The sequence below is a fragment of the Lactuca sativa genome, chromosome 9 (genome assembly GCF_002870075.4).
Source record: "Lactuca sativa cultivar Salinas chromosome 9, Lsat_Salinas_v11, whole genome shotgun sequence".
NCBI classification, from domain to species: Eukaryota; Viridiplantae; Streptophyta; class Magnoliopsida; order Asterales; family Asteraceae; genus Lactuca; species Lactuca sativa.
This window is the reverse complement of record NC_056631.2, coordinates 7,656,414-7,672,559: the sequence shown is the minus strand read 5'-3', so window position 1 is coordinate 7,672,559 and position 16,146 is coordinate 7,656,414. Positions and strand designations below refer to the sequence as shown.

At 36.8% G+C, this 16,146-nt stretch overlaps 2 protein-coding genes across 2 annotated transcripts; both read left to right on the top strand.

Moving 5' to 3' along the window:
• The first annotated feature begins 1,872 nt into the window (after nucleotides 1-1,872).
• Nucleotides 1,873-3,422, top strand: LOC128128501 (adenylate isopentenyltransferase 3, chloroplastic-like). Its single transcript, XM_052767466.1, has one exon. It carries the CDS (start codon nucleotides 2,149-2,151, stop codon nucleotides 3,142-3,144), a length of 996 nt encoding a protein of 331 aa, XP_052623426.1. The 5' UTR covers nucleotides 1,873-2,148; the 3' UTR covers nucleotides 3,145-3,422.
• An 8,574-nt stretch (nucleotides 3,423-11,996) lies between these two features.
• Nucleotides 11,997-13,546, top strand: LOC111886393 (adenylate isopentenyltransferase 3, chloroplastic). The gene has a single exon (XM_023882629.3). The coding sequence runs from the start codon at nucleotides 12,273-12,275 to the stop codon at nucleotides 13,266-13,268; it is 996 nt and encodes a 331-aa protein (XP_023738397.1). The 5' UTR covers nucleotides 11,997-12,272; the 3' UTR covers nucleotides 13,269-13,546.
• The last annotated feature ends 2,600 nt before the right edge of the window (nucleotides 13,547-16,146 follow it).

Genomic DNA, 16,146 nt, shown 5'->3' with positions numbered 1-16,146 from the left:
GTGATATGGCCTATCTCATTCAAAACTTGAAATTTAGTATAATAGAATACATTGTTGCATATGTCGATTAGACTCCATTTTAGATTATTTTAATGACGTAAGACAATATCGTGTGCAACTTAGATAAACAATTTAGTTTAGAATACATATATAATTAAATTTTGTTCTCGTTTGAAGAATTTTGTCATTCATTCATATTTTATAAATTATTTGGTTTACCCTAAATCAAAATTTTGCCTATTAAGTTATTGGTTTTTCAAAAAGTCAATTTAATAAAAAAGTTTTTGGTAAACACCAACTTTTTAATGTAAAAAAGACTTTTTCAAAAAGCCAAAAATTTGTAACTTTTCCAAGAAGCTAATAATTTGATTGAAACACCCCTTAATTATATATTGGTGGATCGTGGATATGGATCAAATCTAAATCTAGTAGCTTATGTATTAAAGTTTGTTCGTAGTGAAAACAATGAAGTGGTACGTCGTAGACATGAAACCACTCATGAAAGAGTTTTTGGTAAATGAAAGAATGGGATAGACACAGATTGACAACCTGCATTTTGTGCTTGGAATTTAAAAGCTTTCAATAAGATAGCTAGTAATTGGGAAATTAAGTCTCATTCTTTGTTCGGTTTTCAAGATTATATAATCTAGAAATTGATTTTTTTTTGTTTTTTTGTTACAAATTAACACGTCGGTTTGGAATTGGAGGTGCATTGTGAGAGGGTATAGAAAGTTCCTAATTACTAGAACTTGAATCTTTGCTACACCAATTTCAATTTTCAGAGTCTGATACATAAATACATGTAGGTGCTTGACGATACTGGGATTTTCAAGGTTTACTGAGACAAGATGTATTGATGATTATTGATAATTATTTGCTTCTGGACAGATCTATTCCAAGTAAATAGTCTCGGCTTCTTTCCAGAAAAGTCAACTTATTTGTGTGGAGTGGAGGTTATGACTGAATTAAATTCCTACTACTAAAAATTTTGTTTGTAGAGGAATTGATGTTCCTTCTATCTTATGCTAGGTTTGTTCATATTTTATATATGGAAGATTCGAATCATTTATTCATTAAATGTGAAATTGCAGTAGGTACTTGGAATGTTATTTTCAGGTGGATAGATGTTAGTTTTCTCGGGATGGATGGCTTCGAAGAGCTTGTTGCGTAGCTAGGTTGATTCTTTACAAATCATCCAATTAACCAAGGAGATTGTTTGAGGTGATTATGTTCACGACAATGTTCGGTGACAAAAATATGAGAAAAGAGGTGATATTCGATTCCATTATTAGTCATGTGTTTGCTTGGTGCGTTAGTAGGAGTCCGATTACTTAGGATGAAATGACTTAATTACAGACCTATTGGACCTATGCTACATTTTTAATTTTCACCAACTCCTTGGTAACATGGTTTTTTAATATATGAAGCATTCGGCCTCTGATCGAAATAAATTTATAATACTCCTAAGTTCGTATTACATACTAATATTCTTGATGTGTCAAAAAGTTTTTTCTGGCTTTATATATATATATATATATATATATATATATATATATATATATATATATATATATATATATATATATATATATATATATATATATATATATATATATATATATATATATATATATATATATATATATATATATGATACATTGATATTTACCCAACTGGACATAAAAATCGACCGAACCCAATATTTAGTTAACCGAAGTACCGAACCGCGAGTTTAATTTCCACATCTGGTATTTTCATTTCATGAAACCAAATAATATTAAGACATTGGGTAGGGCCCATTTTAATTTGATGAAAAACGAATTGTCAATTCAAACTTAACTTTATGTTCAATATAAATAGCACATATGCGTATGTGTTCTCCATCATGCACATTTCAAGTTTTCAACTCATATTTGCTGCTTCTCTCTCAAGTCTCAAGTCTCAAGTCTCAACTTAAAGAATTGTAGCTTCAAATGATTCAAAGCTAAGCCACCACCTTCGACCACTATCTCTCTCCCCCACAAGCCACACGTTTGCAAGTTGCCGCATATAATACCACTAAAAAAGCAAAAGAATTTATTCATTTTTCATTGTACTCTATTCGTTTGAAAAAAAATTGAGACTTTTTAATTGAGGGCATCAACAACAATGAAGATGACAATGATGTTGTGCCACGAAGCTCAGCCGTCTTTATTGCAAATACCCACTGGCGGAATGAACTTATCGATGCTCCGGTGCCGGCCACAGAAGGAAAAAGTGGTGGTGGTTATGGGTGCCACAGGTACAGGAAAATCAAGACTCTCCATCGACCTCGCCGCAAGTTACCCCGCCGAGATTATAAACTCCGATAAAATGCAAGTATATGAAGGTTTAGACATCGTCACCAACAAAATCACCGACGAAGAATGCGACGGCGTCCCCCACCACCTCCTCGGAATAGTGGACCCGGAAGCGGATTTCACCGCCAGAAATTTCGTCAGTACAGCGTCAATCACCATGAAATCGATTGTCGGAAGAGGTAAACTTCCGATCATCGCCGGAGGATCCAATTCTTTCATTGAAGCATTGATTGATGATCAGAATTATGAATTCCGGTCACGTTACGAGGTTTGTTTCTTGTGGGTCGACGTCGCAATGCCTGTGCTTCACCGCTTTGTTTCCGACAGGGTTGATCGGATGGTGGACGCCGGAATAGTCGAAGAAGTTAGAAAAATGTATAACCCTAACGCAGATTACTCAAAAGGGATCCGACGAGCTATCGGAGTGCCGGAATTCGATGCCTATTTTCGATCTGAGTATTCATCTTCCTTCGACAAGAAAACTCAGGCCAAATTATTAGAAGAAGCCATTAATGAAACAAAGATTAATACATGCAAACTAGCCTGCCGGCAGCTCGAAAAAATTCACCGTCTAAGGAACGTTAAAGGATGGAAAATTCACCGGCTGGACGCTACCGCCGTCTTCCAGAAAAGGGGCGGCAGAGAAGCCGATAAGTCGTGGGCGGAGATGGTGGCAGGACCAGGGTCAGTGATTGTAAACCAGTTCATGTACAACTTCAGTCATTCCCGGAGCTTCGCAACGGCAGCGGACGGTGGTGGCAGAGCCATTAAAAGAGGGGCGGCGATGGCCGCCGCAGTTCTCTAATAGTACAGACGGAATTAATATTATTCCATGACCAAGTTGACGGATGACGGACATATATTGACAAATTTTTGTATGAATAAGCATACTGAATACTGATACGGTAGCTGAGAGTGATTTTAAATTTTTGCCCCGGACTTGTAACATGCATTGTGGCCTTGTACTGCACAAGTCATGATGCATGTTTTCATAGAATTCCGGTAAAATCCCCCTGATTATCACTGTTATTTTTGTTATTTCTTCAGCTCGATTGAAAATAATAAACATCATCTCTTCTCTTATGGGGTACAACCCAAATCAAATATAAATTCTAATACAAATCAAATAAATTTATTAATTACTTGTCGATTTATATTATTTTGACTGTTATTCGGTTAGTTTCCGGGTATAATTTGAAATTTGTCCAACTATATATTGATGTAATACTTCCTACTTTGTATGGTTAGAATTTGCCTATCCTATCTTGAAGGAGGGTGATAGTGATACCAATCATTGGCAATCATTGAGTGTAAAAACATCTATAATGTAAAACATCTAAAATGTATAGCTTAATGACGTAGAATGTCTGATTCATATTTAATGAATTAATAAGAACACAAAACTTTAAAATTGGTCAATGTGGTTTTCAAAAAATTATGATCTCTCATTAGAATAACGAGTTGTTTAGGAATTACATAATGTAAACTCTAGTACCCATGGGCAAATTGAGTCGAACGGTTTGACTTGTTGACTTTAGTTGACTTTGAATTTACCGGAAATTGACGGTTGTCACATAACAGTAAGTTCATACCCCTATGCTTTTACTATTTTAACGTTTTCAGGGGGGAATACAAGCCAAATACAAATGATTTTGTGAATTTATACACAAGGATTTCAACACACTTAAAACTGATGCAAGTGACATAACCATACTGTTTTCACATTTTTATAAAATATTTAGATATTTTATCCCTTTTGTAACATGCTGAGCATAAGGGATGTTTTCAACTTACAAGCATAATTGCATAGTTTTCAGATCAATACACAAACCAAGTACATAACATACATGCAAACTCTAATAGGTATAGTTTGGGATTTCAATACATGGTTTTACATTTACAAGCATATAAACTATGTCAGACTTAGTTTATGATATTCAATGATTTTCTCGGGTAACAAGAATACATTACTAAATAATTATTTAAGTATATTTATTACTCTACAAAGTATACAAACGGATTCAAATGTAATAGAACAATATAAAATTACACGTAAACTAGTTAATACAGGATTGTGAGACACTACTTCAATTTGTACCCTTCGAGGTATTGAGCTAAATCTTGTCATAGTATAACCAGAGTCTCCTGGAGGGAGAGCGTGAGATTTGTGAATAGATCTATTCGGGACTGACAATCCCACACCAGAACTGCTAGCTACAGTTAGGTAGGCATGCCTGAGGTGACAAATGTCATATATCCAACACTTGAAGAACGTCGTAAAAGTCACTAGGTCATATCAAGCATGGTTATACGACTCACAATAGTATAAACTAATCTTTTTGTTTACGGGATTTCATTCTTCATTAGTTTTATTTTAATTAATAGAACTACTATACATTATACTTGAGGATTCTAGGGGATAAAATACATGATTTTATTTTAAGTAATGAAACTACTATACATACTGGTGCTAACCAGGGTTTTCCAGCAGAACATTCTATACATACTGGTGATAGCCAGGGTTTTCATACAAAAGGGGTTTTACATTTAAAACAATATTATACAATTCATCTGGTGGTAAATAGGCATTCGAACTAATACTTTATGGAACACTATAACAAACTCATATGTTAGAAAATATTGGATTTTCTTGGAAACATACAAACATTTTCATTGATTCATTAACAGGTTTTCATTACAAAAACATGTTTATGAACTCACCAGCTTAATGCTGATATTCTTTTCAAAACCGCTTGTATTCTCAGGAAATCAGTAGACAGGTATTCCCGCAGCTTTTGAGAAGACGGATCATTTAGAGTCACGTCTTTTTATAATTTGCTTTACTTTTGATGTATACAAATATGTATCAAACAGATGTAAATACCTTTCATATATTCAATGTAATGGTTGTGTTTACTTTGATTACTATGATGCAATTTTTGTGATAATACACATGGCGTCATCCACCCCCGAACGTTTCCGTCGTTTCGGTGTGGGGGTGTGACAGAGGAGGCTCATAAGTATCATTTTTCTATACATCCGGGAGCCACCAAGATGTATCAGGATTTGAAATTGAGCTATTGGTGGCCGTGTATGAAGAGGGAGATAGCCTGGTATGTCGAGAGGTGCTTGACCTGTAGGATGGTCAAGGTCGAGCATTAGAGGTCGCATGGGAAGTTGCAGTCTTTGGAGATTCCCATGTGGAAGTGGGAATACATCACCATGGATTTTATCACTAAGTTGCTGAACACGGCCAAGGGTTTTGATGCTATATGAGTCATCAGGGATCGATTGACCAAGAGTGCCCACTTGTGGCCATCCGGGAGAGCTCCTCAGCCGAAAAATTGGCCGATGTGAATGTCCGGGGGATTGTTGCTCATCATGGGGTTCCGGCCTCCATTGTTTTAGACCAAGATGTTCGTTTCTCTTCTTAATTTTGGCAGATGTTCCATGAGGAACTATGCATGAGGCTACATTTTAGCACTATTTATCACCCGCAGACCGACGGTCAGAGTGAGTGGACCATCCAGATGCTTGAGGATATGTTGTGGGCCTGTACCATAGATTTTGGTGGGAGTTGGGATTCCTACCTACCTCTTGTGGAGTTTTCCTACAACAACAACTACCACTCCAGCATTGGTGCCCCACCTTTTGGGCTCTTGTATGGTCAGAGATGTCGTACCCTAGTATGTTGGGGAGAGGTTGATCATAGTGTCAAGGGAATAACCGAAGTAGTCCTTCAGACCATGGAGCTTATTCAGCAAATCAGACAGAGACTGCAGACAACTCAGAGTCGACAGAAGAGTTATGTCGACCGACATCGATCAGATTTGGAATTTCAAGTCGGCGATATGGTATTATTGAAGGTCTCACCCTAGAAGGGTGTGATACGCTTCAGGAAGAAGGGGAAATTAGGTCCCCGATATATTGGACCATTATGTGCGAAAGCAAGGGTAGGCTGTGCGGTCTACCGATTAGATTTGTCGAGCGAGCTCAGTCAGAACTGCAACACTTTCCATTTCTCTCATTTGAGGAAGTATATGGTGGACGGTGAGGCGGTGTTGCCTTTGGAGGATATTCAGGTTGATCAGCGCCTAAATTATATTGAGAGGCCGATGGCTATATTGGAGAGAAAGATGAAGGTCCTGAGCAACAAGGAGATACCTTTGGTAAAGGTTTATTGGCAGCAACGGAGAGGCTCTTAGTGGACCTGGTAGCCGGAGGCTGAAATGCAAGAGCATTACCCAGAGTTATTCACTACAACAGACTTCGAGGGGGAAGTCTATGTCAATTGGGGAAGAATTGTAACATCTTGTTTTAAGTTACTTTCATTTTTTCCCTTATATTGAGATCTAATTTATTTTGGTCCTTATAATGTAAAACTTGTGGCCGTGAAGGGCTGATATTGCCACTTTTGGATTATGGGGGCGGATCCACATATGTTCGGCATACGTTTTGTGTACGTTGGGCGAACGGGGTGAAGTCCCAAACACTAATATTTAGGGTTTGGAACCTATTCATTCATCATTAAATCACAACCATGACTCTTTTAATCAGCCTCTATCCTCTCAAACCGTCCTTGAAATCCTAATCCACCTTGTGACGCATTTCTAAGCTTGAGTATGTGTGGTTTGTGCCTTTGAAGAAGAAGGAAGGAAGTAAAGACTATCTTGAAGGAGTGAAGCACTTTGGAAGGAAGTAAATCACACCATCTTTTGGCAACACTTGGAGGTATAAAGTTCTGAACTTGGTGAAGTTTCACTTCGATCTTGTTTTGGGCTTGATTTTAGGTTCTTTTTGTCCTGTGTGTGGTGATTCTTGAGCATAGCATGTTCTTGACCCATTAAGCCGTCCTTTCAGACCTTAGGAAGGGTCTTAAGTCATAAAAATGTGGTTTGGATGCTTAGTTTTGCTCCATGCTTTCTTTAGAAGGTCTTAATGCAATAAGATGTTGTACTTTGGTGTATTGGGCACTTAATGGGCATGCAAAGTCATAAAGTTGGAAACTTTATGACTCTTGAGGATGATTTGGCCTTGGATATGAAAGTTGGACGTAAGAGCTTAAGTCGTTAAGCTCTTAATGAAGTTTTGAGAATTCTGGGAGTACGCCCTGTGTAACCTGATTACACAGTGCGTACATGGTCAACCCTCCCATCTACGGTCAAGATTTGGGTACGCCCCGCGTACTCATTCTGTTTTGACTAGGCTGGGTTGACTCATCTGACTTGTTGATTTTTGACCAATTTGACGTTGACTCTGACCAAGTGACCAAGGGGTATTTTAGGTATTTTGAAATAGTGTTTGAGAATTGGTCATTTGGATGAATATATGGCAGTTAGAGCTGAGATACAGAGTCGGGACCTCATCAACTATTGTTCAGACTGTGAGGTGAGTTTTCCTCCCTAGACTTTCGAGTCGAAGGCACCAAGTCCGGCCCATTGGATTGATATCCATGTTTACCGTATATTGTTATGTTGTATTGATAAGTTAGATCTGTATCCTAGTTTTTAGGGTGTTGCTATGCGGTAATGATCTGTCGATCTGCCTGTTTGCTTATCTGTTATGTATATGTCGACATATTTTGAGTTGTGATTGAGGCTTTATTGCTTTGTGTGAGAGCCAACAGACCGAGGACATTCCAACCCAATGGTTGATTGGCCCGAGTGTATTCCATTCCGAGGATGACTGGACCCATTGTATATTGGCATTCCAACCTGGGGTATTCCATCTCAAGGATGACTGGACCATGAGGTTGATTGGGCCTGGGGTATTCCAACCTGATGGTTGATTAGACCCGACACGTTGTTGTATATGTTATCTGTTTATGGGATGGTACTTTGGGGGAACTCACTAAGCTTTGACTTACGATTTTAGTTTGGTGTTTCAGGTACTTCTGATGATCGCGGGAGACGAAGGCGTGACTATACACATCCTCTGTTTTATGGTTTTATGATTTTAGGATACTCTGATGTTGATAAACAAGTTGGAAACAATGATTTTTTAAACCTTTTATGACTATGGGTTGTTTTAAAAGTTTAACTTTATTGTGATTTTTGAGTTATTACAGACAGAGTCCTGACAAAAAGGTCACCCAAAACACCCGCCATAGCAACGTGATACATAACCTGTCATGTCGTTAGACCCTATCTAGACAACTTAAATCATTAAGCTCTTAATCCTTCAAACCTTCTAGAAGGCTTTCCCTAACCCAAAGGGGGATAAAAATCATAGCATTTTAGTCATGCATGTATAATGCATGACTTGAACACTAACACGGTTAAAATAAAGGGAAAATGAGACCAAAACTCATGCTTGGCGTCTTATCCACCACCAAACTTCAGATCTGAGACTTATGCTTATCAATTGACCTAAAAGATCCATACATTTGCTAACATTATGGATTCCATGCATTCAACCCATCCTATACATGGAGAAAAGTGGGTAAAACGTAGATCGAATTTGTTTCAATGATAGAGGAAAGAACTTGAGGAATTACAAAGGTCCAGAAGCAACATAAAATGCTGAGGGTGAGGCTTGATTGCTGAAACAATGCACCAAACGGGCCTTCTTCTTCAACAAAGAGCTAAAACCACCCAAAATGATCCAAAACCACCAAGATGGGCTAGGGTTAGGGTTGTTGTGGTTTGAGAAAGGTGAAGGCTGAGAAATAAACCCTAAATCCGAGTTTAGGGTGCTTAAATATGAAGAAAACCCTAAAAGACCATAGGCTTGGGTTGCAGCCCTTTTCACGTCGTGATCAGCTATGTGCCACGTTGCGACTGCTCCTCCAGATGCGTATTCTTCAACTCAGCTTGTCACGTCGTGACATCCCTATGGTCACGTCGTTACTCATGTTTTTTTCCCAAAAACCATGCCTTTGACTCTTTAATTCCATACACTGATCCGTTCTGGGAAACGTGTGTTACAATTATGAGTGGTTTGATACAACTAAATATGTCGAATCAGTCTTAAATCTAAATCAGTATACCGAAACATGAACTTTCGTCAATAAAGAATGAAGTCTCATAGTTGCACCTGATAAATTTGCATGGATGTCGTTTAGAAAAATAGATTATACAAATGAGGAGATAACACATCACCTCATAGACTTAAGGTCACCATTTTTTCGAAAATGATTCAATTGAAAGATTTATGGAGAAGATATGAAGTGTATGGGGTGTATTAGATGTTTGTATTGTAAAGAAGCTATCCGAAATTGGCAAAATATTTGGATTAATCAGATTATTTCGGGTAGAAAACAAGCAATTATTGATTCGAAACATATGCACTATATGGATCGGAAACTATCACTATTTTGCATCCATAACACGATTTTTACATGCAGACAAGAACCTTAAACCGACTATGGAACAACAAGTTAATCAAGATCATAACTGAAGCAAACAAGGAGGTAAGGGGAAAGGAGGAGGAAATGTGAAGTCCTTTGCGTTAGTTTTAATTGTAGAAAAAAAAGAATAAAGAACATGAAACAAAAGCCTCGACTGTAAAAAAAGATTGTGTTATAGGTCAATGATTTGTTAATGGTATTGGATGGTTCATGTGTAGTACTAGCAAGTGTTCATGACATAAAATCTCATTTTAAACGTGTATAAAGTGTGTAAAAAAGAGGGTTTCTCGGATATATAGATTAATGGGGTGTTTGAGAGTTTTTTTCAAAATGACTTATTAACAGGGATGTAACCATATAGGTGCAAGAGTGGGTCTTGGTCCACCCACACAAATTTAAGATTACATATATATGATATGTTAAATATATATTTTTGTTAAATAAAAGAAATTATAAAAAGAATTAGGGTAAAGGAATTAGGGTTGTGATATGGCCTATCTCATTCAAAACTTGAAATTTAGTATAATAGAATACATTGTTGCATATGTCGATTAGACTCCATTTTAGATTATTTTAATGACGTAAGACAATATCGTGTGCAACTTAGATAAACAATTTAGTTTAGAATACATATATAATTAAATTTTGTTCTCGTTTGAAGAATTTTGTCATTCATTCATATTTTATAAATTATTTGGTTTACCCTAAATCAAAATTTTGCCTATTAAGTTATTGGTTTTTCAAAAAGTCAATTTAATAAAAAAGTTTTTGGTAAACACCAACTTTTTAATGTAAAAAAGACTTTTTCAAAAAGCCAAAAATTTGTAACTTTTCCAAGAAGCTAATAATTTGATTGAAACACCCCTTAATTATATATTGGTGGATCGTGGATATGGATCAAATCTAAATCTAGTAGCTTATGTATTAAAGTTTGTTCGTAGTGAAAACAATGAAGTGGTACGTCGTAGACATGAAACCACTCATGAAAGAGTTTTTGGTAAATGAAAGAATGGGATAGACACAGATTGACAACCTGCATTTTGTGCTTGGAATTTAAAAGCTTTCAATAAGATAGCTAGTAATTGGGAAATTAAGTCTCATTCTTTGTTCGGTTTTCAAGATTATATAATCTAGAAATTGATTTTTTTTTTGTTTTTTTGTTACAAATTAACACGTCGGTTTGGAATTGGAGGTGCATTGTGAGAGGGTATAGAAAGTTCCTAATTACTAGAACTTGAATCTTTGCTACACCAATTTCAATTTTCAGAGTCTGATACATAAATACATGTAGGTGCTTGACGATACTGGGATTTTCAAGGTTTACTGAGACAAGATGTATTGATGATTATTGATAATTATTTGCTTCTGGACAGATCTATTCCAAGTAAATAGTCTCGGCTTCTTTCCAGAAAAGTCAACTTATTTGTGTGGAGTGGAGGTTATGACTGAATTAAATTCCTACTACTAAAAATTTTGTTTGTAGAGGAATTGATGTTCCTTCTATCTTATGCTAGGTTTGTTCATATTTTATATATGGAAGATTCGAATCATTTATTCATTAAATGTGAAATTGCAGTAGGTACTTGGAATGTTATTTTCAGGTGGATAGATGTTAGTTTTCTCGGGATGGATGGCTTCGAAGAGCTTGTTGCGTAGCTAGGTTGATTCTTTACAAATCATCCAATTAACCAAGGAGATTGTTTGAGGTGATTATGTTCACGACAATGTTCGGTGACAAAAATATGAGAAAAGAGGTGATATTCGATTCCATTATTAGTCATGTGTTTGCTTGGTGCGTTAGTAGGAGTCCGATTACTTAGGATGAAATGACTTAATTACAGACCTATTGGACCTATGCTACATTTTTAATTTTCACCAACTCCTTGGTAACATGGTTTTTTAATATATGAAGCATTCGGCCTCTGATCGAAATAAATTTATAATACTCCTAAGTTCGTATTACATACTAATATTCTTGATGTGTCAAAAAGTTTTTTCTGGCTTTATATATATATATATATATATATATATATATATATATATATATATATATATATATATATATATATATATATATATATATATATATGATACATTGATATTTACCCAACTGGACATAAAAATCGACCGAACCCAATATTTAGTTAACCGAAGTACCGAACCGCGAGTTTAATTTCCACATCTGGTATTTTCATTTCATGAAACCAAATAATATTAAGACATTGGGTAGGGCCCATTTTAATTTGATGAAAAACGAATTGTCAATTCAAACTTAACTTTATGTTCAATATAAATAGCACATATGCGTATGTGTTCTCCATCATGCACATTTCAAGTTTTCAACTCATATTTGCTGCTTCTCTCTCAAGTCTCAAGTCTCAAGTCTCAACTTAAAGAATTGTAGCTTCAAATGATTCAAAGCTAAGCCACCACCTTCGACCACTATCTCTCTCCCCCACAAGCCACACGTTTGCAAGTTGCCGCATATAATACCACTAAAAAAGCAAAAGAATTTATTCATTTTTCATTGTACTCTATTCGTTTGAAAAAAAATTGAGACTTTTTAATTGAGGGCATCAACAACAATGAAGATGACAATGATGTTGTGCCACGAAGCTCAGCCGTCTTTATTGCAAATACCCACTGGCGGAATGAACTTATCGATGCTCCGGTGCCGGCCACAGAAGGAAAAAGTGGTGGTGGTTATGGGTGCCACAGGTACAGGAAAATCAAGACTCTCCATCGACCTCGCCGCAAGTTACCCCGCCGAGATTATAAACTCCGATAAAATGCAAGTATATGAAGGTTTAGACATCGTCACCAACAAAATCACCGACGAAGAATGCGACGGCGTCCCCCACCACCTCCTCGGAATAGTGGACCCGGAAGCGGATTTCACCGCCAGAAATTTCGTCAGTACAGCGTCAATCACCATGAAATCGATTGTCGGAAGAGGTAAACTTCCGATCATCGCCGGAGGATCCAATTCTTTCATTGAAGCATTGATTGATGATCAGAATTATGAATTCCGGTCACGTTACGAGGTTTGTTTCTTGTGGGTCGACGTCGCAATGCCTGTGCTTCACCGCTTTGTTTCCGACAGGGTTGATCGGATGGTGGACGCCGGAATAGTCGAAGAAGTTAGAAAAATGTATAACCCTAACGCAGATTACTCAAAAGGGATCCGACGAGCTATCGGAGTGCCGGAATTCGATGCCTATTTTCGATCTGAGTATTCATCTTCCTTCGACAAGAAAACTCAGGCCAAATTATTAGAAGAAGCCATTAATGAAACAAAGATTAATACATGCAAACTAGCCTGCCGGCAGCTCGAAAAAATTCACCGTCTAAGGAACGTTAAAGGATGGAAAATTCACCGGCTGGACGCTACCGCCGTCTTCCAGAAAAGGGGCGGCAGAGAAGCCGATAAGTCGTGGGCGGAGATGGTGGCAGGACCAGGGTCAGTGATTGTAAACCAGTTCATGTACAACTTCAGTCATTCCCGGAGCTTCGCAACGGCAGCGGACGGTGGTGGCAGAGCCATTAAAAGAGGGGCGGCGATGGCCGCCGCAGTTCTCTAATAGTACAGACGGAATTAATATTATTCCATGACCAAGTTGACGGATGACGGACATATATTGACAAATTTTTGTATGAATAAGCATACTGAATACTGATACGGTAGCTGAGAGTGATTTTAAATTTTTGCCCCGGACTTGTAACATGCATTGTGGCCTTGTACTGCACAAGTCATGATGCATGTTTTCATAGAATTCCGGTAAAATCCCCCTGATTATCACTGTTATTTTTGTTATTTCTTCAGCTCGATTGAAAATAATAAACATCATCTCTTCTCTTATGGGGTACAACCCAAATCAAATATAAATTCTAATACAAATCAAATAAATTTATTAATTACTTGTCGATTTATATTATTTTGACTGTTATTCGGTTAGTTTCCGGGTATAATTTGAAATTTGTCCAACTATATATTGATGTAATACTTCCTACTTTGTATGGTTAGAATTTGCCTATCCTATCTTGAAGGAGGGTGATAGTGATACCAATCATTGGCAATCATTGAGTGTAAAAACATCTATAATGTAAAACATCTAAAATGTATAGCTTAATGACGTAGAATGTCTGATTCATATTTAATGAATTAATAAGAACACAAAACTTTAAAATTGGTCAATGTGGTTTTCAAAAAATTATGGATATAAATCCAAAAAGTTTCTGATTTACATAGAAGGTCCAAAATCAAGATTTTTTTGTAATTTTGATCCTAATAAAGTTGAAAGGACTATTTTTCTCTCATTATTATTATTTTTTTATATTTTAATAGTTTTAAAAAAAGAAAAGATCATCTACCCCACACCCTCCCCTTCTTTCTCCTTCTATCTCTTTGACTTTCTTTCTCTATCTTTGACTCTTTCTTCTCTTTTCTGACGAGTTCGTTCAATCTACGCTAAAACATAGCTCAAGGTCCCGACACCAAAGAGGGCGGGATGAAGTTAGGTTCGATTCTCTGATGAAGTCGTTCAATCGCTTCCTCTTTTCCTCTTTCTCGTCATGTGTGTTTTGAACCCAGGTGGCCGATCAAGTGAATTTATAAATTATAACATCTGAACCTCATAGAAATCATCGACTTCTTCAATTGGGTTCAATTCTTGTGGAGATTGCTTCGATTCTTGTGTGGATTTCAAATGTTGAAAAACTGATTTAGTGTGTGTGTGTGTGTGTGTGTGTGTTTTGAGCTGAAGACACCCCCTTTTCGATTTGTATAAGTTGAACAGAAAGCAAGGCAAGGTTGAGGTTAAGAGGAGAAGCAAACCGGTTCTCTACCCAGAATGAGAAACGACAGACCTCTTAGTTGTTATAATTCAAAAATAGGATCGTAAGGGGCATGGCTAGGGTTTGCAGAGAGATTAAAAATGCAAAAGAGGGATTTTTGCAGGAAAATCCCTAAGGTTTATGTGTTTAATGGAAGTAAGGAGATTAGAGCAGATGGGTTTCTTTCAGAAGAAAATAAGACTGGTTATAAGTGGTGGCCTGGTCCTGGAACTAGGGATGGACATTTGCAGGATAATGTTTCAAGGTTCTTATTACCAGCTTCAGAGTGCGAGTTTGATGTCGATTCGGTATATATTTGTTCTTAATGTTCATATGTCACCAATTTTGATTAACTAACATTTGCAATGAGCTTCCATTGATAAATTTGAAGTTGATATGTATGTTACCAGAACCTCAAAATTGGGTGTGTTCCTTAAGGATCATTATTGTAAAAGTTTGAAAAAAAATCCCTAAAAGGGTTAGCCATCGTCATCCCCGTGCAGTCCATCGATGGAGGCGACACCCTCCTATCATCTTCAACGCCTGCCAGATTAGCTTCAGTTCTAATGCCCTCCCTCTGCCTTCATTCTCTCTCCGAAGACTAGCTCCTTAATCCATCACCATCGACTTGATCTTCCACCTCCATTCTCTCTTCGTCATCACCCTTTCTAGGCGATCACGACTTCTATAGAATGGGTTTTCAGTTGTGATCTTTGAATTAACGCCTCTTTTGAGAGTGGTTGAAGTTAAAAAGATAGTTGGAGATAATGGAAAATACGATGGTTTTTGTAATGAATTAGTTACTTATGGTGACTGATCAGTCCAATGAACCCTCGTGTTTTCCTTCTGATAATGAATTAGATAAGAAAGAAGATCGAACTGGTACGATTTAATTCCCTGTTCTTACACTCTTTGTAATGATTATGTTTGTATGATATTGATCTTTTTTTTTATCTTTTATTAATCTTTTATATGGTTTGTTATTATAAGTGCTATGTAACACCTTATTTTCGTCTTACAATAGAAACAACCAGTTACGTAAATAGATGTTTTTTTATAGATGACTTTTTAGGATAGTATCGATGAAAGTCGTAGTAATCGAAAAGGCAAACTCGTTCATATAAAGAACGCCTAAATCTAACTTTTTATGAGGAAGCCATGATTTTTAGAAGTTCTAACGCAGTAGTGTGCGAAACAGAAATCGAAATAGAAATCAGTTGATTGTTAGCCGAAACAATCTAAATGAAAGTTGAAGATCTCGTAGACACAATTTCGTCGATATAAAGACAGTTGAGAACGAAATTCATATGGACAAGTTATGATTTTTATACGAGTTTTAACAATCTAACCCCTTTAAAAATACAAATTTAAAAATAAATTGAGAATTAGCTAATAGAGTTTAAATGAAAGTGGCAGTGCTCGTCGATAGCTACGTGTGGATATAAACAAACATCAAAAATAGAGCTCGTATGAGAAAGATATGATATTTAGAATATAATTAAATCTCGTAGCACGCGGCGCGTGACGCTTCTAGAAGGTGGGATGGAGACCACCAGAATTGCAACACGTGGCATAAACCTAGAGGAGCGACGTCGCATGAACGCACGACGCACACCTTATATGTGC

Bases quoted from the DNA above. Each gene is read 5' to 3' on its own strand.
- LOC128128501 (XM_052767466.1), top strand. From the start codon at position 2,149: ATGAAGATGACAATGATGTTGTGCCACGAAGCTCAGCCGTCTTTATTG.
- LOC111886393 (XM_023882629.3), top strand. From the start codon at position 12,273: ATGAAGATGACAATGATGTTGTGCCACGAAGCTCAGCCGTCTTTATTG.